General features: G+C 40.3%; 1 protein-coding gene across 1 annotated transcript; it reads right to left on the reverse strand.

The window, feature by feature from the left end:
- Positions 1-130: 130 nt before the first annotated feature.
- Positions 131-21,977, reverse strand: cdc45 (CDC45 cell division cycle 45 homolog (S. cerevisiae)). Its single transcript, XM_061928634.1, has 18 exons — positions 21,754-21,977; positions 21,579-21,638; positions 19,322-19,414; positions 19,083-19,220; positions 18,847-18,996; positions 18,699-18,757; positions 18,577-18,625; positions 18,436-18,497; positions 13,374-13,424; positions 12,367-12,486; positions 12,142-12,273; positions 11,978-12,076; positions 11,739-11,900; positions 4,461-4,599; positions 4,298-4,381; positions 1,163-1,281; positions 770-846; positions 131-464 (listed from the first exon to the last, which is right to left on the reverse strand). Exons 1-18 carry the CDS (start codon positions 21,802-21,804, stop codon positions 400-402), a joined length of 1,710 nt encoding a protein of 569 aa, XP_061784618.1. The 5' UTR covers positions 21,805-21,977; the 3' UTR covers positions 131-399.
- Between the last annotated feature and the right edge of the window lie 295 nt (positions 21,978-22,272).

Consider the following 22,272-nt stretch of genomic DNA (forward strand, 5'->3'; position numbering starts at 1 on the left):
AGGCGTAAATTGAAGTGTATTGAAGCACTGAACTGTTAATGATCACTTGCAGTCAAGATGGATAGGGCTTGTGGCAAATAAGCAAAAATAAAATACTGTGTATATGTCAGTTTGTAAAGGATTTAAGTAAGATGTTATGATTTATTAAACACGTTTGAAAATATTGCATTTAATGAAAGCCATATACAGACGAGAATAAAATGGCAAATGTCCTGTATTTAAGAGAACCAATAAAATCATCCACACAATTAGAAACTCACTGTACAATATACACAGATAAAAAAAACAGGACAAACTAAAACAAACAAAATACTCAGATTAGCGCTACTCACATCACACCGGACTAACAGCATTCAGACTTGTTAAAATATATCAGTCCCACTCACATAAATGAAAGTTTCAGGACAGGAGGGTGATGAGTGCGTCCAAGAACTTGCTGCGGTCTTCTGTCTTCAGTTCAATGACTGCACAGGAACAGTCAATACAATGCAAACTTAATGTGTGTCGTTCTACAAGCAAACAGCACATGTCACTTGGGCATGTACATGTTTATACACTGGCTTTAAACGAGGAAAATAAACTTTCTGATATCTATTAAATTGGAAGTACTTTGGGGATATTTTGATTTTCATTTAACACTCAAAACAGTTAAACAATTCTATTACCTCATTGCCTAACTTTACAGTGCTGGTTTTCTACTTGAAATTAAACACTGCTACCCTCTAGTGTTCAATAAAGATTCAAACTAAATAATAAGGTTTTAACTTACTGGATGTGTCAAAGTGGTCATGGAGAGTTCTGGAACTGGTGTTCTCTGCAGCTTTCTCAAATGCTCTGCCAAAGAAACTGAGAACACAGCAGAGAAATAGATTATAGTAATAATGCCCTGCCAGAAAAGGTAAAATTACACCTGCAAAAAAGAGCTTTCTCATGAATACTCCTTGCAGTTACAGTATACAATGCTACAATCAGTATTTTTTTAAATAATACCATCCATCCATCCATTTTCTACCGCTTGTGCCTTTTGGGGTTGCGGGGGGTGCTGGAGCCTATCTCAGCTGCATTTGGGCGGAAGGCGGGGTACACCCTGGACAAGTCGCCACCTCATCACAATAATACCATTCAATAAAAACAATTTTAAACAGTTCAATTTTAAATGTACTTTTTCTTATCAGACGTCTCTGTCTCAGGTGGGATTCCCACGATGAGGATGGTCCCTTTCTCAACATCTTTAGGAGCAGCCATGATGAGAGGAAGCAGTTTGCATCGCTTATTCCTTGTCTGACAAACAAAAAACAACATGATGACAAACATTGACTGTAATCCTGTTGGGTGGAATGTCCTTGAAAATGTACAAATCAGAAACAGACCAAATTTGTCTTGAAACGGCAAAGAAACTGGCCTGCCATCATGCATGTCACACACAAGACCTAAGCGTATCTGGGGACAAGTCAACTCAGTCCACATTTCTAAAGGATTAACTCAATAAGTTTGTGTGACGTCACCATAAAAGATGCATCTCTGCCCTGTCTAATCAGTACAAGATGGCTACATTAATCAATACTTAAAGAACAGACTACAAAGTCAGGTTTGTTTAACATTATCGTTAAGGGAATGTCTTCCAGAGTTAAAAGGAAACTGGACTTTTTTTTTTTTTTAATTGCTTCTCATTCACAATCCCTATGTGCGACCAGAACACTTTTCTCATTTTTATGCATTCTAATTTTGTAATTACTGGCGACTTGTCTAGGGTGTACCCCGCCTTCCGCCTGATTGTAGCTGAGATAGGCTCCAGCGCCCCCCGTGACCCCGAAGGGAATAAGCGGTAGAAAAAGGATGGATGGATGGATGGATGTCTCGTAGTACACGGCTAACAATGTAGGTAATGGGATTCGATATATTCCACTTATTAAGCGCTCTAAAACCATCCAAAAGCCTCCATCAACATTTTATAAACAGTAAATGCTGTAAGTATATATGTAATGTAGTAACAGGCAGATTATTAATAACGTTTAATATTCACATATTTTGGTCATTTTAAGCACTACAGCGGAGCATTGATTTTACATTGCATCACGATTGCTATTCACTTCAACAAAATACACAAAATACGTATTTTCGTGTCAATCATGTGCTGAATTTAATGTCAAAGTTGACCAACTTCTCGTTTTATGGCCATAGCCTACTATACAAGTGAGAGGCATGATTTATAATCCAGCACAAACTTTTAACAACTCAGAGACAATGCAGCAGCTCACCGGCTCAGCATATCAATAGCTACATAAGCTAGCTACCTCTCTTATAATAACAATGACGCTAATACTTGGTTAAAATGCACGCCACGACATCTAAATAGACTTTTGTTGGCGGTTTTTAGAAGATTTTTAAGAGGGCTCTTATGGATAGATCAAGGATTAATCCCATTATATATGATGTTAGCCATGTAGTACCGGTACAAGCCAAAAATGTATAGAATGAATTTAAAAAAAAGAGAAAAAATATATGTGTTCTTGTCTCACATTAGGGATTGTGAATGATAGGCAAAATCCCCCTAAAAGTGCAATTTCCTTTAAGAGTGAATAGTAGACAACCTGGGGCCTCATTTATAAAGTTAGCTGCATACAAAAAAGTTGCTTAAAATGAAGTGAGATGTGCTTAAGTAACTTTTACCGCAAACATTGGTATTTATGGAAAAATGGAATGCGGAAATGATACGCACCCTTTCCATCATGCGTACAGCTCATGCAAAATTGATCAGACACGGGAATCAGCAACGTTCAATGGTGTTACCACAAAATAAAGCTCATGTTCACATGTAAAAACACATGTACACTAAAAAATACATAACAAAACATACATTATACAATATACTGTATACACATTACTAAGTTGGTATGGATTGAAAAAACTAAAAAAATATATAAATACACACACACACATATACATACACATGGGAGTATTTATATATATACCGGTATATATATATATATATATATATATATATATATATATATATATATATATATATATATATATATATATATATACACCGGTATATATATATATATATATATATGCACACATACTTGTTAGAGTTGAGATATCAAAATGCGGTTATAATGTCTTTGCAAATAAGGTCATTGAATATTGTTTATTTTGCTCATTTTCAATTGAATGACAACACTGTATGCAGCTTTAACTTTATGTGTAGTCAAACAGTGAAAAGTATTTTCTTAGACTAAAGACAAAAATATGAATTGTAGCAATATTTCTTAACATAATGTCATGTAATGATTTCATTTTTTCAATACATTTAGACTTTGGTGAAATGTTTCAATCTCACACAGCATATATCAAGAATATTGTTATTGTTATTTTTTTTAAGATTAACAATTGTACAAAAAACACATTTATATTGTAAATACTATATTGAAATCATCTCGTATGCATGCAAATTACCCACAAGAGTGTTAAATATTGCTCAGGACTACTTGTGTCATTAAACAAAATATCTACTTTGATTACTTGACAAAATAAATACATATAAATATTAAATACTATAATTATTTGGACAAAAACTTGGCACACAGAAGAACATGTTTTCTTCATGTCAGCAACAGTTCTCAGTCACGGTGGAGCAGACACTATGATTGGTCAAATATTGACATTCAAATTCCAATTATTTTGAATTAGATATGACGTTACTTAGCCTTCCAAAAATAACCTTGTTACTGTGCTCAACGTAATAAGCACCAATCTGAAAATATTGTCTTCTTTTTCGGAGTTGCTGTCTTTTGTCATTGACAGTCTAACACGAGATCCTTCAAATCATCACCATATTCATGAACTAAAATAGCATGACTATTTATGGTTGGATGTGGGATGACACTGGAGAGGTGCATACAAGTGTGCTCAGCAGGGTTTTATAAATCAAAATTTTTTTGTGCGTGTGTACAACCTGAGGTTTGTGCTTACTGAATGTTTTGTGCTCAGTTCTAATAAGTTAACTTTTTTTTTTTTTTTACTTATCTGAGTGTTAGGAGTTCTAAAAATTGTGATGCGTGACTTCCCCTCATCTTCAGCAGTCACAATATGTTCTTCATTACATCTACAAAGTTGATAAATTATTGTTTTAAAGCTTGTAGTGGTTAACTTCTATTTACATTAGTATGACCGTGATAATGTTCAAAACATCGGACCATAATATGTAATCTAAGAAAGTAGAAGATAAACAGCACCCAGGAAGAGATGATTTTTTGCAAACTTAGTGGATCCAGTATAGCTTTGAGATACTCACTGAATGGACAAATGCTTTAAGGAGGTACTTGGAGAGCAGAGTCAAGGCCATGGGCTTTGAAAAAACCTTTACATCAGGGGTGCCCTGCACAATAACAAACAGGATTATTCAGCGGAGGTTGATGTGCAGCTAGCAAATATGCACGATGGTGAGTCAGGTGTACCTCCATGAGATAGCAGTAGAGGAACGGTCCCTGAGACAAGATGAGGTTGGTGCAAATGCAGCTGGCAACGGTTTGCTGTATGGCCATCAGCTTCTTCTTAGCCAGGTCCATGCCTGAGTGCAGACGTTCCAGGTTACTCCTACAAGTGAGACCAGACATCAGAGGTGTGGTAGTCATTTCATTAAAACCAAAGGTACAAGGGGTGCTGAAAAAAATAAATCTATTCACATCTGAATCGCGAGTCTTATTTATTCAGACTCAAAATTGTTCCAAACATTTTTAAGAATCGATTATCAAAAATGTTTCCAAGCCACCTGCGCGCTTATTTGCTGTGCGTACTGTTTGTTAGGTAATGGTTTCCGTGTTTTATTCTAACAAGGTACCGTATTTTTCAGACTATATGTCGCAGTTTTTTTCATAGTTTGGCCGGGGGTGCGACTTATACTCAGGAGCGACTTATGTGAGAAATTATTAACACATTACCGTAAAATATCAAATAATATTACTTAACTCATTCACGTAAGAGACTAGACGTATAAGATTTCATGGGATTTAGCGATTAGGAGTGACAGATTGTTTGGTAAACGTATAGCATGTTCTATATGTTATAGTTATTTGAATGACTCTTACCATAATGTTACGTTAACATACCAGGCACGTTCTCAGTTGGTTATTTATGCGTCATATAACGTACACTTATTCAGCCTGTTGTTCACTATTCTTTATTTATTTTAAATTGCCTTTCAAATGTCTATTCTTGGTGTTGGCTTTTGTCAAATAAATTTCCCCCAAAAATGGGACTTATATACTCCAGTGCGACTTATATGTTTTTTCCCTTCTTTATCATGCATTTTCGGCCGGTGCGACTTATACTCCGGGGCGACTTATACTCCGAAAAATACGGTACTTGAGTAAGCTAGCGTACTTTAGATGTTAACATTTTAGCATCAATACAAAAGGAGTACAGTCAGCCCCATCTGAAATGACTGCAAATGTTTGGGCACACTTTAATTCTACAATTTTCCAGATGAGAAATAGCTTAACATGACATATTCAATGTCGTTATGTTACGATCGCTGCACTAACAGCGCTAATGTCTCCCATGTAGTATGTGAGTGTCTTATTGACACACACTAAAGCCTACACAAGATTCCCTCAAAAAAGAGACGTAATCACTGGTTGTATGTATTTTTATACTTCATTAATACTTTGTGTTTGTTAAACTTTCACCTTAATTTTGTTACCAAATTCATGTGCATGTCTTAAATGAGTGGCCAAAAAATTTAACCCATTCAAACTGTAAGATCACATCAGACTGGGATAAAGTAGATATCAAGGCATGTCCTGTCATGAAAGCATACATTTGTATAATGATATGTATGAGTGTGCTACACTACATAACTGACCAAGTGCATTAAATATTTCAAGTCAGTTAAGATACAAAATTGTTGTACAAACCCCGTTTCCGTATGAGTTGGGAAATTGTGTTAGATGTAAATATAAACGGAATACAATGATTTGCAAATCCTTTTCAACCCATATTCAATTGAATGCACTACAAAGACAACATATTTGATGTTCAAACTCATAAACTTTATTTTTTTTTTGCAAATAATAATTAACTTAGAATTTTATGGCTGCAACACGTGACAAAGTAGTTGGGAAAGGGCATGTTCACCACTGTTACATCACCTTTTCTTTTAACAACACTCAAACGATTGGGAACTGAGGAAACTAATTGTTGAAGCTTTGAAAGTGGAATTCTTTCCCATTCTTGTTTTTTGTAGAGCTTCAGTCGTTCAACAGTACGGGGTCTCCGCTGTCGTCTTTTACGCTTCATAATGCGCCACACATTTTCGATGGGAGACAGGTCTGGACTGCAGGCGGACCAGGAAAGTACCCGCACTCTTTTTTTATGAAGCCACGCTGTTGTAACACGTGCTGAATGTGGCTTGGCTATGGCGTCACATTAGTGCCAAAAATCCGAGCGCATAAAAACTGTTATCGCGCGCTGATTCTCCACTTCGTGCGCGCGCGCGACACCCTTTTGCGCGCGCAGTGCCTTTCTGTGGGCGCGCGGTGCCTATTTGCGCGCGCGCACGACGCCTTTCTGCACGCTCTCTGTGTACTCCTGGCATCTCTCCTAGCGCTGTCATGTTTCTTTTTGGCACTTTGGGGGCGGGTATGCTTAGATGGCCCCTTCTTTCTGATTGGTCAGGCGAAAAATGCTGAAAAATGCTCAGAGCCAATCAGAAGTATAGCAGGGCGGGTCATCGTCAATATGTATCAAGATTTACGGAGGAAGAAGTGGATAAAAAAATGTCGCGCGCTGATGAAGGTTATTTCATACCACATAAACACAATACAGGGTAATACAAAATGTGACCCAAATAAATAATAAGACAACAAACACCATAATCACATCTTTCAGCCAGAGCTGGTCCACCAGTAATAACATCCAACCATAACATTATTTTATATTTTCACTTCTTCTTGAACATTTGTTTTCTAATTTATGGAATTTCTTTTGATTCAGCCATAAAATTAATGAAATAATCTTTGAATTTTGTTTTTAAAATGTTAAAAATAGCTTTTAATAATGTATTCTGAAACAGTTTAAAATAATCAGAGAACTGACTAACACTGACCCTACACAACTATGTTGCACAATTAAGTCATTTTTTTTTTTAAGCGAAAGAGGTAATTTCAACAGGTACAGCATCCTATGTCATATCTACATGTAATAAGATTTGTGACAATGCAAACCGTTTGTAAATTGGTCGAAAATCGAGCAAGTTATGGTAATTTAATTAGTACATGTACCATTGACATCAATGTAATGATTGAGGTTAGATGTCCGAGGTAAGATGGCTACAACGTTGCTACACTGGAGAATGATTGGTCATGTGAAAAATGCTCAGAGCCAATCAGAAAGGAGGGGCCGTCTAAGCATACCCGCCCCCAAAGTGCCAAAAAGAAACATGACAGCGCGAGGAGAGATGCCAGGCGTACACAGAGAGCGCGCAGAAAGGCGTCGCGCGCGCAAAAAGGCACCACGCGCGCGCAAAAGGGTGTCGCGCGCGCACGAAGTGGAGAATCAGCGCGCGATAACAGTTTTTATGCGCTCGGATTTTTGGCACTAATGTGACGCCATAATTGGCATTGTCTTGCTGAAATAAGCAGGGGAAAACTTTGCGTCGATAACAGTCTGGATGGTTCGCTTCCTCTTTGGTCCGGATGACACGATGTAGAATATTTCCAAAAACTATTTGAAATGTGGACTCGTCAGACCACAGAACACTTTTCCACTTTGCATGAGTCCATCTTAGATGATCTCGGGCACAGAGAAGCCGGGGGCGTTTCTGGATGTTGTTGATAAATGGCTTTCGCTTTGCATAGTAGAGCTTTAACTTGCACTTACAGATGTAGTGGCAAACTGTATTTAGTGACAGTGGTTTTCTGAAGTGTTCCTGAGCTCATGTGGTGATATCCTTTAGAGACTGATGTCGGTTTTTGATACAGTGCCGTCTGAGGGATCGAAGGTCACGGTCATTCAATGTTGGTTTCCGGCCATGCCGCTTACGTGGAGTGATTTCTCCAGATTCTCTGAACCTTTTGATGATATTATGGACCGTAGATGTTGAAATCCCTAAATTTCTTGCAATTGCACTTTGAGAAACGTTGTTCTTAAACTGTTTGACTATTTGCTCACGCAGTTGTGGACAAAGGGGTGTACCTCGCCCCATCCTTTCTTGTGAAAGACTGAGCATTTTTTGGGAAGCTGTTTTAATACCCAATCATGGCACCCACCTGTTCCCAATTAGTCTGCACACCTGTGGGATGTTCCAAATAAGTGTTTGATGAGCATTCCTCAACTTTATCAGTATTTATTGCCACCTTTCCCAACTTCTTTGTCATGTGTTGCTGGCATCAAATTCTAAAGTTAATGATTATTTGCAAAAACAATGTTTATCAGTTTGAACATCAAATATGTTGTCTTTGTAGCATATTCAACTGAATATGGGTTGAAAATGATTTGCAAATCATTGTATTCCGTTTATATTTACATCTAACACAGTTTCCCAACTCATATGGAAACGGTGTTTGTAATACTTTTAACATGCTGAAATCTACAATTGTTGAGCATTTTATTGAGTTCAGACAAATAATACGAAAGATACAAAGGATTGCATCCTCTTTGGGTATTTACAAATTTACAATCACTTGATTGAACCTTATGAGCTGATTTTTCTTTAAAATAACCACTTTTTAAAGTACCGGTAGTATAACAATTTCTGTTTGTCTATTCTAGCTTCTTTTTTTTTTTTAAATACTAAGCAAAATTATTGTATTTCAATCTGTGTGTTTTTTATAAAAATCCCATTTCTGTATTAATTTGTGTCTGTATCTGAGTCTGTGTGTATGTAATCAGATTCGCTTGTGTGTGTTTTAATTTATGTGTCCTTATTATAATTTGTCTGTGGGTAAAAAAAAAAAATCTGTCCGTATTTTGATCTGTATAAAAAAAATGTTTTTGGTGTAAAAAAAATGTGTGTTCTTAATGAGAGTTGTGAAGCAAGAACCCTTGATAGGCTGTCTATTTACACAAGACTTTTGCATATTTAGATCTGTGTGAAGCCCGAACCCTCGTCTTTTTAGGGTGTCTGCAGGTTTCAACACATCAAATCTAAGACTTTTTTAAAGACCATATGAAAATTATTTAAGACCATACAAACACAAATATTACAAAGACAAAGGAAAATCAGAGGGCCAGAATTAATTGTAAGTATATGAATTCATTCACTGCTCTTTCACATTGGAAAACACAATGGATTACCGTACCTAAAAACACCAGAAGCTTCTCTATTGTAAACTAATTGAAAAAATATTAGCAAACATCATAACAGCAATTTTTCAGATTTGCCATATATATGTTTTCTTGCAAAAAGTGCAGTGTGCCTCATATCAAGTGTTTTCATAAAACAACCACCAGAATGTCAGCAATGGTAAAGTACAACATTTTGTCTGTGAAAGGGCCTGTTAGCATCTCTGCTAAAGCTAAATGGTTAACTTTTGCAGTGTTTTTGCATTTGTCAGAATTGAGCAAACAGATAAAAACATCTACAGTACTACTGTATCTGCACAAAGTTGTGAAAAATAGAGAGTGCAAACAGAGAAACGTTCTAAAAAGAAAGAAGGCGATTATGGCTTGCAAGCCTCAAACATAATTTGGATGTGGATAAGAAGGCAATTATGGCTTGCAAGCCCAAACATAATTTGGATGTGGATAATGAGGTTAACATTTAAATTTGCTTTGCTCATTTTGTATCAGTAACGTGTGAATACATTTTAACCTGTTTTTGTGACTTTTTAGATAACATATTGCTAAAACACAAGGATTTTTATTTAAGCCTGACAAGATGACATTCGCAAATCTTACTAGCTTTCCTCACCCCACCATAAACTGAGTGTAAAAACTAAACAGACAACCTTTATAGCTTTTAATGTCAGTTGCTGTATTATATTGGAGAAAAGGTTAGACATGATGAGCAGACCTGAAAATATTGCATATTAATATATATGAGAATTATGTTTTTTTTTTATAGTTTTACTGCTGTTAGTCCACTAATAGCACAAATAAATTGGTGTGTGCTTACAGTATTTAATAGTATGATTTCACTAGGAAACATTTCATATTGATTTCCTTCAGCAATTAGCGCCACTTTACTCACATAACACTTTTTTGGGGGGATTACCGGTAAGTTGATCCTTGTATACTGTAGTTGTGCAAGTGTTTGTGGCGTGTCAGCATCTTTTGATACAGACTCATCACAGATTTTTTACTTTTACATAGGCTCCAGCACCCCGTGCCCCCGAAATGGACAAGTGGCAGAAAATGGATGGATGGATTATCATTCACTTTCACTGCAATGTTTACAGATGCTTCCCTCTTCGATGGCTCCACATCTGGGTATTAAACACTTTGTGCGTTTCCATCCACTGGCTTCAAGCATACATTAAATTGATCATTCTGGGGCCATAAATCGTTGAACTTGCACTTAGCCATCTTATGCAAGTAACTCAGCTTTGCAGTGGGCTTTCCTTTAGTTTTCTCCGCTGCTATGCTAAGCTAAGCACATCACACTTACTGATGATGCGCGATATATTCTGACCGGTCAGCAGAGGGAGCCTACTTTGGTTCCGTTTTGCAGTTACCTTATAGCGTCCTCAAAAATCGAAACATTCAAAAGCAAGACTGACGTTTATGCATGTTTTAAAAAAAAGTAATGTTAATAGATTTTTAAGACCTTTCAGAATGGTATTTAAGACCTTTTATAAGATTTAAGACTTTTTAAGACACCGCGGATACCCTGTTTTTACACATGACTTTAGCTAGATTTCTGCCAAGAAAAGTCTGTGTGGATAGAGAAATCTGAACATGTACAAAAATGTGTCTGCAACTTCACCTTTTCTTTCCTTATACTCATCACTAGTAGGCGACACACACACACACTCTTAGCATTGCAGACAAGAACAATGGACTTGAACCACTTGCTGTAAATAAAAGTTTGTGTTTTAGTAGTAACTTAGTTGTCAGAAGTATTTTGTACTCAAATAAGTTATCAGTAATGATAGCGACCGAAATGAGGGGGAGTGGGGGATCTGTTGTTCTTGGCTTCGACGCCAACACAAGCAAGGCACCGACTACAGGATAGTGTAAGGAAAGAAAAGATGAAGCTGCAGACAAATCTTTGTACATGATCAGATCACTGTAATCATAGACAAATATCTCACAGCAGAAGTGTCGCAAAAAACAGGTGTAAATAGACAGCCAATCGATGGTTTTTGCTTCACACAATTCTGATTATGGACACACACACACACACACACACACACACACACACACACAAACACACACCAAGAAATATGGACAAACTGATTTTTTTTACAGATAGATAAAAAATAATACAAACTCACAAATTATAACATACACGCAGATCTAATTACACACACAGCTGGAGATACAGACACAAAAATGTATGTACCGGTATACAGACATGTGAATTGGATTACAGACACACAGATTGAGATACGGTACGTGTTTGCAAATAATTTTCCCACAATAATACTTCCCTAGTATTGTATGTCAAATTGTCAATCAAGAATAGGTTTGAATTGAGATTTGATTCTGAATCAAATCATCACTCCAAGGATCGGTATAGGTTCGAATCATAATTTCCTCTAAGATTGAAATCCCTATAAAGTTTACATTCTTACCTTGAAAGAGAATCCAGTGCCTTGATGAAGTTATCTGTGTCACTCTCGTCCTTTTCCGTGCTCTCCAGTAGTGCGGTGGTAGAGTGCACCATATCGCTGGCCAGGAAACGGTTCTTGAAGCCGAAGTGGACACCAAATGTTTGGATACGGATATCTTTCATGCTGCCATTTTCAGTGAAAAGAGTAAGTAAATGCATCCCTACAGAATTTATATTGCTTAATCTTCACCACACCAGTACCCATATTTATTAGAAGACTCTTCAATGACGTCCCGCAGGTTCTCTTTGATGGACAAGTCCATGGAGATGAACTTTTGCCGCACTTGCTTCAGAGGCAAACTTTTATAAAGAAACAGTATCAGTGGCTTTTCCGGGTCATCTGCATTTTGCTGTGTACAACTTACCCCATGTCGGCCAAGAACTCCTGCAGCTTCTTCTGGCCGTTCAACGTCCAAAGCTTGAAGTGGCAGGAGGTGTAACATGAATTACAGATGCTATCGTACAGAGACCAGTGCTGGTAGAGGGTGAGACGGAGGCTGAAGAGCAAGGTTAAGGCAAGAAGTACTACAAAAAGCTAAAAGCTTAAAAAAAAAACTAAATAAAATTCTCCTCAAATGTATCAAGGATACTCGTACTCAAAGGAGATCCTCATGCAGTCAATGGAAAGGGAGTTCTCCTCATCCTCGTTACGGTGGTTATGCCGGGAAACATGTCGCTGCATTGTGGCGATGTCTGTTACGTACTTCATACTAACGGAGTAAAAGAGAGAGAAAGACAGAAACAGTCATATCACTGTACTCTATCAATACACCAATATCAAGTACATTGTCTCATTTATTTCTGCTTGACACTCAAAATTATGGAGCATGAATTAAATTATGTATTCAAAGTTGAATTACATGCAAGAATTTGATAACATCTCAACCTTTATGTTAACACTTGCTAAATAACATTCGCTAAAAGGCGTGTGGAAACTATAAAATTGTGTGTACGGTAGTATTAGTGAGTGTGTCGCAGGTGATCTACTAAGACAGCAAGCGCAATTGATAATAAGTGAAAAAGTGGTGCAGACCACCTTATCTTAATAAAGTTTTTGCATGTACTACTGGCTGTCCCCTGGAGACACTCATTTACTGCACATCCATGTCATCATGCTCCAACTTGTTGTGGTTTCTGCTATGTTGAGAAACATGCAGCACACAACTATAATCTGTGTCACCTATTCTGGGCTGTATAGAAGTGCGATCAAAAATAACAGAACCTATTTTAAGCACACTGTAGGTGCGCTCTGGGAGATAACACTGCCAATAAATGTGATGGTGCGCTAGAATGATCCAGATTCTAGAAAATGCATGACGCAAGATTTTTTTTTGTATATAAATATTGATATTATATCTCCCTTTATGAAAAAACAAACGCTATATTGATTGGAAAATAAAAGAACAATGTATAGATCTGGAAAATATAAAAGGGTTGTAGATATGTGAGGGGTGTATGGAGAATTGCTATATTTTGATCCCATTTCATTATCCTGCAATTCCCACCCCTAACATCACTTCCGCCTTCTAATAAACTGAATGTTAGACCAACACTACTACAAAAGAAGTTCAATTTACACACTATAAACATTTCTCACTGTGTAATTTTATCGTGAATCCACTGATCTGTGAGTCCAATGACAGCCCACCTGCAAAACAAAAGACAACTCCAGTTTTTACTTGTCTGCACAGTTGAATCCACAGTAATCTACACAGGGTCAAATTTAAGACCATAATGAATATAATTTAAGACCATTTAATATCCATACGGACAAAAAAGTTCAAAGATAAAGAAAACTCAGACGGGTGGAATGAATTGCAAGTAAGTAAATTAATTTGTGCTTGTAAACAAAATGGTTAAGCTACCTAAATACACCAAAAGCTTCTCTATTGTAAACTAATTGAAAACAATATTAGCAAACATCATAACAGCCATTTTTCACATTTGCCATGGATCTGTTTTCTTGCAAAAGGTACCAAGTGTTTTCATGTAACAACCATAACATCAGCAATGGTATTGGAAAGCACAACAATATATTGTCTATAGAAGGAAGTGTAAGCATTTCTGCTAAAGCTAAATGGTTAACTTTTGCAGTACTTTTGCGGCTGTCAGAATTGAGCAAACAGATAAAAACATCTACAGTACTTTTGCGGCTGTCAGAATTGAGCAAACAAATAAAAACATCTACAGTACTAAAGTACTACTGTATCTGCACAAAGTTGTGAAAAACAGAGAGTGCATACAGAGCGATTGTCTAGAAAGAAAGAAGGTGATTATGGCTTGCAAGCCTCAAACATAGTTTGGATGTGAATAATGTGGATAGAATTCAAATTTGCTCAGCTCATTTTTAATCTAGTATGTATGAACACATTTTACCTGTTTTTGTGACTTTTTTGAACACATATTTCTAATAAACAAGGACTACTTTTTATCCAAGCATGACAAGATTGACATTCCAAAATCTTCCTTGCTTTCCTCACCGCACCATAACCTGAGTGTAAGCATTAAAGAGACAACCTGTATTTAATGTCAGTTGCTGTATAAACTTGGAAAATAGATTATGCATGAGAAGCTGACCTAAAATTATTGGAATAAATACATATAAATATAGGAAAATTATGTTTTTTAACAGTTTTACTGCTGTGAGTACACTACTGGCACAGATAAATTAGCCCGTGCTTACTGTATGTACGGTAATAGCAGGATTTCACTAGTAAACATCTCATATTGATCTCCTGCAGCAATTGGTGCCACTTTACCCACATAACACTTCTTTGAGAAGGGGTTAAGTTGATGTTTGTATAACTGTGCAAGTGTTGTGGCGTTTCAGCATCTTTTGACACAGAGTTAGCCTGGATTTTTTTTACTTTTACATCATCATTCTATTCACTTTCACCACCACGCTTCCGCCCTCGATGGCTCCACATCCGGGTGCTAAACACTTAATACGTTTCCATCCACCGGCTGAAAGCATGCATTAAATTGATCATCCTGGAGCCACACTGTTGAAATTGCACTTACTCATCTTATGCATTTAATTTGGCTTTGCTGTGAGCTTTCCTGAAGTTTTCTCCGCTGCTACGCTAAGCTGTAACAACACATCGCTGCATGCGCACAGCACACTAGGTTGTATGTGGGTAATTCTGAACGGGCAGCACAGGTAGCCTGCTTTAATTTCGTTTTGTAGTTACGTTATAGCATCCTCAAAAATCAAAACATTTAAAAGCAAGAAGTTTATGCACGTTTTAAATAAAAGTAACATAAATAGATTTCTAAGACCTTTCAAATTTGTATTTAAGACCTTTATGAGATTTTAGGGAGAATTTTAGATATTTTAGGGCTTAAATACAAATTGTTTGATTTAAGACTTTTAAGACCCCGTGGCTCCTCTCTGAGCTGCCACCTTAACGTGGTAGAGGAGTTTGCGTGTCGCCCGGACGCGGGTCACCGGGGCCCCCCTCTGGAGCCAGGCCCGGAGGTGGGGCACGATCGCGACCGCCTGGTGGCCGGGCCTGTCCCCATGGGGCCCGGCCGGGCACAGCCCGAAGAGGCAACGTGGGTCCCCCCTCCAATGGGCTCACCACCCATAGCAGGGGTCATAGAGGTCGGGTGCGATGTGAGCTGGGCGGCAGCCGAGGCCAGGGCACTTGGCGGTCCGATCCTCGGCTACAGAAGCTAGCTCTTGGGACGTGGAACGTCACCTCGCTGGGGGGGAAGGAGCCTGAGCTAGTGCGCGAGGTGGAGATGTTCCGACTAGATATAGTCGGACTCACTTCGACGCACAGCAAGGGCTCTGGAACCAGTTCTCTCGAGAGGGGCTGGACTCTCTTCCACTCTGGCGTTGCCGGCAGTGAGAGGCGACGGGCTGGGGTGGCAATTCTTGTTGCCCCCCGGCTCAGAGCCTGTACATTAGAGTTCAACCCGGTGGACGAGAGGGTAGCTTCCCTTCGCCTTCGGGTGGGGGAACGGGTCCTGACTGTGGTTTGCGCTTACGCGCCAAACCGCAGCTCAGAGTACCCACCCTTTTTGGATTCACTCGAGGGAGTACTTGAGAGTGCTCCCCCGGGTGATTCCCTCGTTCTACTGGGGGACTTCAATGCTCATGTTGGCAGCGACAGTGAAACCTGGAGAGGCGTGATCGGGAAGAATGGCTGCCCGGATCTGAACCCGAGCGGTGTTTTGTTATTGGACTTTTGTGCCCGTCACAGATTGTCCATAACGAACACCATATTCAAACATAAGGGTGTCCATATGTGCACTTGGCACCAGGACACCCTAGGCCGCAGTTCCATGATCGACTTTGTAGTTGTGTCATCGGATTTGCGGCCTCATGTTTTGGACACTCGGGTGAAGAGAGGGGTGGAGCTTTCTACCGATCACCACCTGGTGGTGAGTTGGCTGCGATGGTGGGGGAGGATGCCGGACAGACCTGGCAGGCCCAAACGCATTGTGAGAGTTTGCTGGGAACGTCTGGCAGAGTCTCCTGTCAGAGAGAGTTTCAATTCCCACCTCCGGAAGAACTTTGAACATGTCACGAGGGAGGTGCTGGACATTGAGTCCGAATGGACCATGTTCCGCGCCTCTATTGTCGAGGCGGCTGATTGGAGCTGTGGCCGCAAGGTAGTTGGTGCTTATCGTGGCGGTAATCCTAGAACCCGTTGGTGGACACCGGCGGTGAGGGATGCCGTCAAGCTGAAGAAGGAGTCCTATCGGGTTCTTTTGGCTCATAGGACTCCCGAGGCAGCGGACAGGTACCGACAGGCCAAGCGGTGTGCGGCTTCAGCGGTCGCAGAGGCAAAAACTCGGACATGGGAGGAGTTCGGTGAGGCCATGGAAAACGACTTCCGGACGGCTTTGAAGCAATTCTGGACCACCATCCGCCGCCTCAGGAAGGGGAAGCAGTGCACTATCAACACCGTGTATGGCGAGGATGGTGTTCTGCTGACCTCGACTGCGGATGTTGTGGATCGGTGGAGGGAATACTTCGAAGACCTCCTCAATCCCACCAACACGTCTTCCTATGAGGAAGCAGTGCCTGGGGAGTCTGTGGTGGGCTCTCCTATTTCTGGGGCTGAGGTTGCTGAGGTAGTTAAAAAGCTCCTCGGTGGCAAGGCTCCGGGGGTAGATGAGATCCGCCCGGAGTTCCTTAAGGCTCTGGATGCTGTGGGGCTGTCTTGGTTGACAAGACTCTGCAGCATCGCGTGGACATCGGGGGCGGTACCACTGGATTGGCAGACCGGGGTGGTGGTTCCTCTCTTTAAGAAGGGGAACCGGAGGGTGTGTTCTAACTATCGTGGGATCACACTCCTCAGCCTTCCCGGTAAGGTCTATTCAGGTGTACTGGAGAGGAGGCTACGCCGGATAGTCGAACCTCGGATTCAGGAGGAACAGTGTGGTTTTCGTCCTGGTCGTGGAACTGTGGACCAGCTCTATACTCTCGGCAGGGTCCTTGAGGGTGCATGGGAGTTTGCCCAACCAGTCTACATGTGTTTTGTGGACTTGGAGAAGGCATTCGACCGTGTCCCTCGGGAAGTCCTGTGGGGAGTACTCAGAGAGTATGGGGTATCGGACTGTCTGATTGTGGCAGTCCGCTCCCTGTATGATCAGTGCCAGAGCTTGGTCCGCATTGCCGGTAGTAAGTCGGACACGTTTCCAGTGAGGGTTGGACTCCGCCAAGGCTGCCCTTTGTCACCGATTCTGTTCATAACTTTTATGGACAGAATTTCTAGGCGCAGTCAAGGCGTTGAGGGGATCTGGTTTGGTGGCTGCAGGATTAGGTCTCTGCTTTTTGCAGATGATGTGGTCCTGATGGCTTCATCTGGCCAGGATCTTCAGCTCTCACTGGATCGGTTCGCAGCTGTGTGAGAAGCGACTGGGATGAGAATCAGCACCTCCAAGTCCGAGTCCATGGTTCTCGCCCGGAAAAGGGTGGAGTCCCATCTCCGGGTTGGGGAGGAGATCTTGCCCCAAGTGGAAGAGTTCAAGTACCTCGGAGTCTTGTTCACGAATGAGGGAAGAGTGAATCGTGAGATCGACAGGCGGATCGGTGCGGCGTCTTCAGTAATGCGGACGCTGTATCGGTCCGTTGTGGTGAAGAAGGAGCTGAGCCGGAAGGCAAAGCTCTCAATTTACCGGTCGATCTACGTTCCCATCCTCACCTATGGTCATGAGCTTTGGGTTATGACCGAAAGGACAAGATCACGGGTACAAGCGGCCGAAATGAGTTTCCTCCGCCGGGTAGCGGGGCTCTCCCTTAGAGATAGGGTGAAAAGCTCTGCCATCCGGGAGGAGCTCAAAGTAAAGCCGCTGCTCCTCCACATCGAGAGGAGCCAGATGAGGTGGTTCGGGCATCTGGTCAGGATGCCACCCGAACGCCTCCCTAGGGAGGTGTTTAGGGCACGTCCGACCGGTAGGAGGCCGCGGGGAAGACCCAGGACACGTTGGGAAGACTATGTCTCCCGGCTGGCCTGGGAACGCCTCGGGGTCCCCCGGGAGGAGCTGGATGAAGTGGCTGGGGAGAGGGAAGTCTGGGCTTCCCTGCTTAGACTGCTGCCCCCGCGACCCGACCTCGGATAAGCGGAAGAAGATGGATGGAAGACCCCGTGGATACCTTGCTACATTACATTTATATATAGTATTTTAATTAAAAAAAGACTTACCAGAGCATGTCTTTAGTGTCTTTAGTCAACATCCAGGCCAGCTCAAAAAACATAATTGCTGCCTGATACAGGAAAGATTTCAAAAAGCCATATTTCATTCTGAACACATGCTTAAGAAATATGTTTGAGTAGTTTACTCACAGAAGTCCCATGGTATTCAAATTGCTCGTAATCAAACAAGATTTCCCTCCTGTGATTAAAAAAAACATTAATACAAATATCCCATTGTCGGCAGGACACTGCAAATAAAAATAATAATTTACCTGCGTGCTTCCCACTCCCTCTTCTCCCGTTGCCTCTCTATTCTTCTCTCAACAGCCCCCTGCAAAAAACCCACAATCTCAATGTCAATTACATGATCATCTTTTTCATGATTAAGCACACAATATCTGTAAACTGCATGTGCAGTACCTCATCAAATCTCCTACGCTTGCCAGATGGCTCGGACCCTTCGTCACTTTCATTCCCAGAGTCGTCGCCTTCCTCCTCCTCATCATCACGAAAGATTTCGTCATAGGAAGGCACGCCCAAGTCATCGTCCTGTTTTATCAGAAGTTTTATCTACGGGGAAAAAGTAATTAACACAAAGTTTGACTTAACATTACTTGAATTGTAGTCCAACTTAAGGGGTGATTTTTATCCATCACCTGAGAATCATTGTAAACATTAATAACATCCACTGGCCGGTGAGTGTCACAAACGAAGAAGATAGAGTCATCGTCCGGCTGCAGCATCTCAAGAAGGTCAACGTTGGCACCGCAGTTGATGAGAACAAAGTATTTGAACTACGGCAACATAAAAAGACATATTATTAGCTATCATTGAGAAAATAGGTCATTCATTTATCCATTATTTAATTGTTTATTTATTACAAGGGGTTTCATACTTGCTCTTTGTGTTCGAGGAAGGAAGTGCCAAGATCCTGCCATCCTGCCACCGGCACAAGGGTATATGGAACTTGGTCGCAGTGGAACAAGGCCTGGAGATACAAAAAAAAAATACAAAAACATACAGGACACCAACTTTTACTGACATATTTTGATGCCAAAATGGGCATTAAGAGTGTGTGCAAAATTGTAAAAAGGTGCAACGTTAAACATGTAGTCCCACATTATGAGACAGACCAGTCTACTTATCGGACTCGAACTAGTGGTGTTTTTATTAAGTGCCAACAACTAACCAAAACAAAGTAGCTTGTGACAGTGCTTGCTAGATCAGTGTTTTTAAACCTTTTTTGAGCCAAAGCACATTTTTTTCATTGAAAAATGCAGAGGCACACCACCAAAAAATGAAACTCAGTAGCCGATATTGACAATAAAAAGTTGTTCTTGCAAGTGTTGTATATGAATTCAAACCATAACCAACCATGCATCACTATAACTCTTGTCTCAAAGTAGGTGTACTGTCGTGACCTGTCACATCACGCCGTGACTTATTTTGAGTTTTTTGGTGTCTTCCTGTGTGTAGTGTTTTAGTTCTTGTCTTGAGCTCCTATTTTGGCCTTTCCTGTTTTGTTGGTATTTTCCTGTAGCAGTTTCATGTCTTCCTTGAGCGCTATTCCCCACACCTGCTTTGTTTTAGCAATCAAGACTATTTAAGTTTTCGCTGTCCTTCTTTGCGGGGACATTGTTGATTGTCGTGTCATGTTCGGATGTACTTTGTGGACGCCGTCTGCTCCACACGCTGTAAGTCTTTGCTGTCGCTCAGCATTCTGTTTTTGTTTACTTTGCAACCAGTTCAGTTTTAGTTTCGTTTTGCATAGCCTTCCCTAAGTTTCAATGCCTTTTCTTTGCGGCACTCGCCTTTTGTTTATTTTTGGTTTAAGCATTAGATACCTTTTTACCTGCACACTGTCGTCTGCATATTGCGATCACGGAAAGATGAGGTCACCTACCTAGGTTCCATTCTAGAGGCTAATCTTTCCTGTGATAAAATGGCAACCAAAGTAAACAAAAAGGTCAATCAACGAATGAGATTTCTCTATAGAATCTCCTCTCTGGTCAACAAAAGCACCATGAGGATTCTAGCGGGAACTCTCGTTCAACCCTTTTTCGATTACACATGCACCTCCTGGTACCCTAGCACCTCCAAAACCCTCAAATCTAAACTCCATACATCCCAGAACAAGCTATTCAGATTACTTCTAGACCTCCACCCCAGATCCCACCTCACTCCTACCCACTTCTCTAAAGTGGGCTGGCTCAGGGTGGAGGACAGAGTAAAACAACTTGCACTGAGCCTAGTCTATAAAATACGCTACACCTCCCTGATACCGAAGTACATGTCAAACTACTTCCTTAACGTAAATGACCGCCATAACCACAACACCAGGGGGAGCTCCACTAACCACGTTAAACCCAGATTCAGAACTAACAAAGGTCTTAACTCATTCTCTTTCTATGCCACATCAATGTGGAATGCGCTCCCAACAAGTATAAAAGAAAGGGCATCTCTATCCTCCTTCAAAACCGCAATAAAAGTACACCTGCAGGCAACTTCAACCCTAAACTAACACCCTCTCCTGATTGTTAATTATCAAATGTAAACAATCAAATGTAGATAATTTTTCTTATGCCTTCTGATCTCTCTCTCTCTCTATGTCCACTACTTGCTGTACATATCCTACCAAGTCAGACCTGCACTGTTTCAATATCCATTTCTCTGTTCTCAATTGTTGACTGATGATAACAACCGAACCTAACCCCCCCCCCTCCACACCCCGAATTGTAAATAATGTAAATAATTCAATGTATATACCCTGATGATTATCTTGTGTGATGACTGTATTATGATGATAGTATTTAATGATAGTATATATCTGTATCATGAATCAATTTAAGTGGTCCCCGACTTGTTGAAAGTTGAAAAACGTATTCGGGTGTTACCATTTAGTGGTCAATTGTACGGAATATGTACTTCACTAATAAAAGTCTCAATCAATCAATCAATCAAACGACAAACCATGTTCCCGACATCTACAAAGCTACTTGCTGCCACCTACTGATATGGAAGAGTATAACATGGTTACTCTGTCGACACTCAACAACGTCACATTTGCAAATTATTATTACTGGTTTGCAAAAAATATTTTTAACCCAAATAGGTGAAATTACATATTCTCCCACGGCGAGACGTTAACTTACCTGAAGTATTTTACAGGCGCACAGAGCGTCGATATCTGACGCCACCAGGAGCGCCACTCTCTGAAGAAGAGTTCATCAAAGTTAGGTAAACACAATAGCGTTTCCAAAAGATATCAAATATAAGTAAAAATGCTAGCAAAAGCTAGCTAACTTTACAATTGGCTCAACGACCTACCTGGTTGGCCACGACTTCATAAAATTCCTTCCGTATGTCCGTGACAAACATCGTGGATAGCGAAAAAAAACAGGGGGTTGAGAACACAGTTCAAATCTTCAAAGACGCGGAAAAACCTCGAATATATCCCCCAAATCGCATTGAAGAATGGCGTTTTACTGTGTTTGTTATACGGCGGATAGCTGCTTCCCTCTTGGAACTATGGCGCCAAATGCACGCGTCACACAGCTAACCAATCACTGAAAAGAAAGGCACAAACCGGAAGACTGCTGCCTAAAACCAAAAACTCATAACAAAGACGCCGCAACATTTTTCTTTTCGAACACAAAAATGACATTTAAAATAACTTCTAACAACATAATTTCAAAGGAAAAAGCACTACTGAAAACAAAGATTTTTATTTAAAAAGGATACAGGAAGTAACAGAAGGTTATGGTGTTTCCCCATTCACACGTAACACTTTTCCTAAACTCAAATATTATCCACTTATTTTGGCCATGTCTTACATTTTTGTTATAT

The sequence above is a fragment of the Nerophis lumbriciformis genome, linkage group LG33 (genome assembly GCF_033978685.3).
Source record: "Nerophis lumbriciformis linkage group LG33, RoL_Nlum_v2.1, whole genome shotgun sequence".
In the NCBI taxonomy this organism is placed as follows: Eukaryota; Metazoa; Chordata; class Actinopteri; order Syngnathiformes; family Syngnathidae; genus Nerophis; species Nerophis lumbriciformis.

What these genes read in the sequence shown, in the direction of transcription:
- cdc45 (XM_061928634.1), bottom strand. Translation starts at nt 21,804, where the DNA reads ATGTTTGTCACGGACATACGGAAGGAATTTTATGAAGTCGTGGCCAAC. An exon ending in TCTACTGCTATCTCATGGAG is followed by an intron (nt 4,382 to 4,460) that starts GTACACCTGACT and finishes GTTATTGTGCAG; the next exon opens with GGCACCCCTGATGTAAAGGT. An exon ending in TTAAAGCATTTGTCCATTCA is followed by an intron (nt 1,282 to 4,297) that starts GTGAGTATCTCA and finishes TTTGTTTGTCAG; the next exon opens with ACAAGGAATAAGCGATGCAA.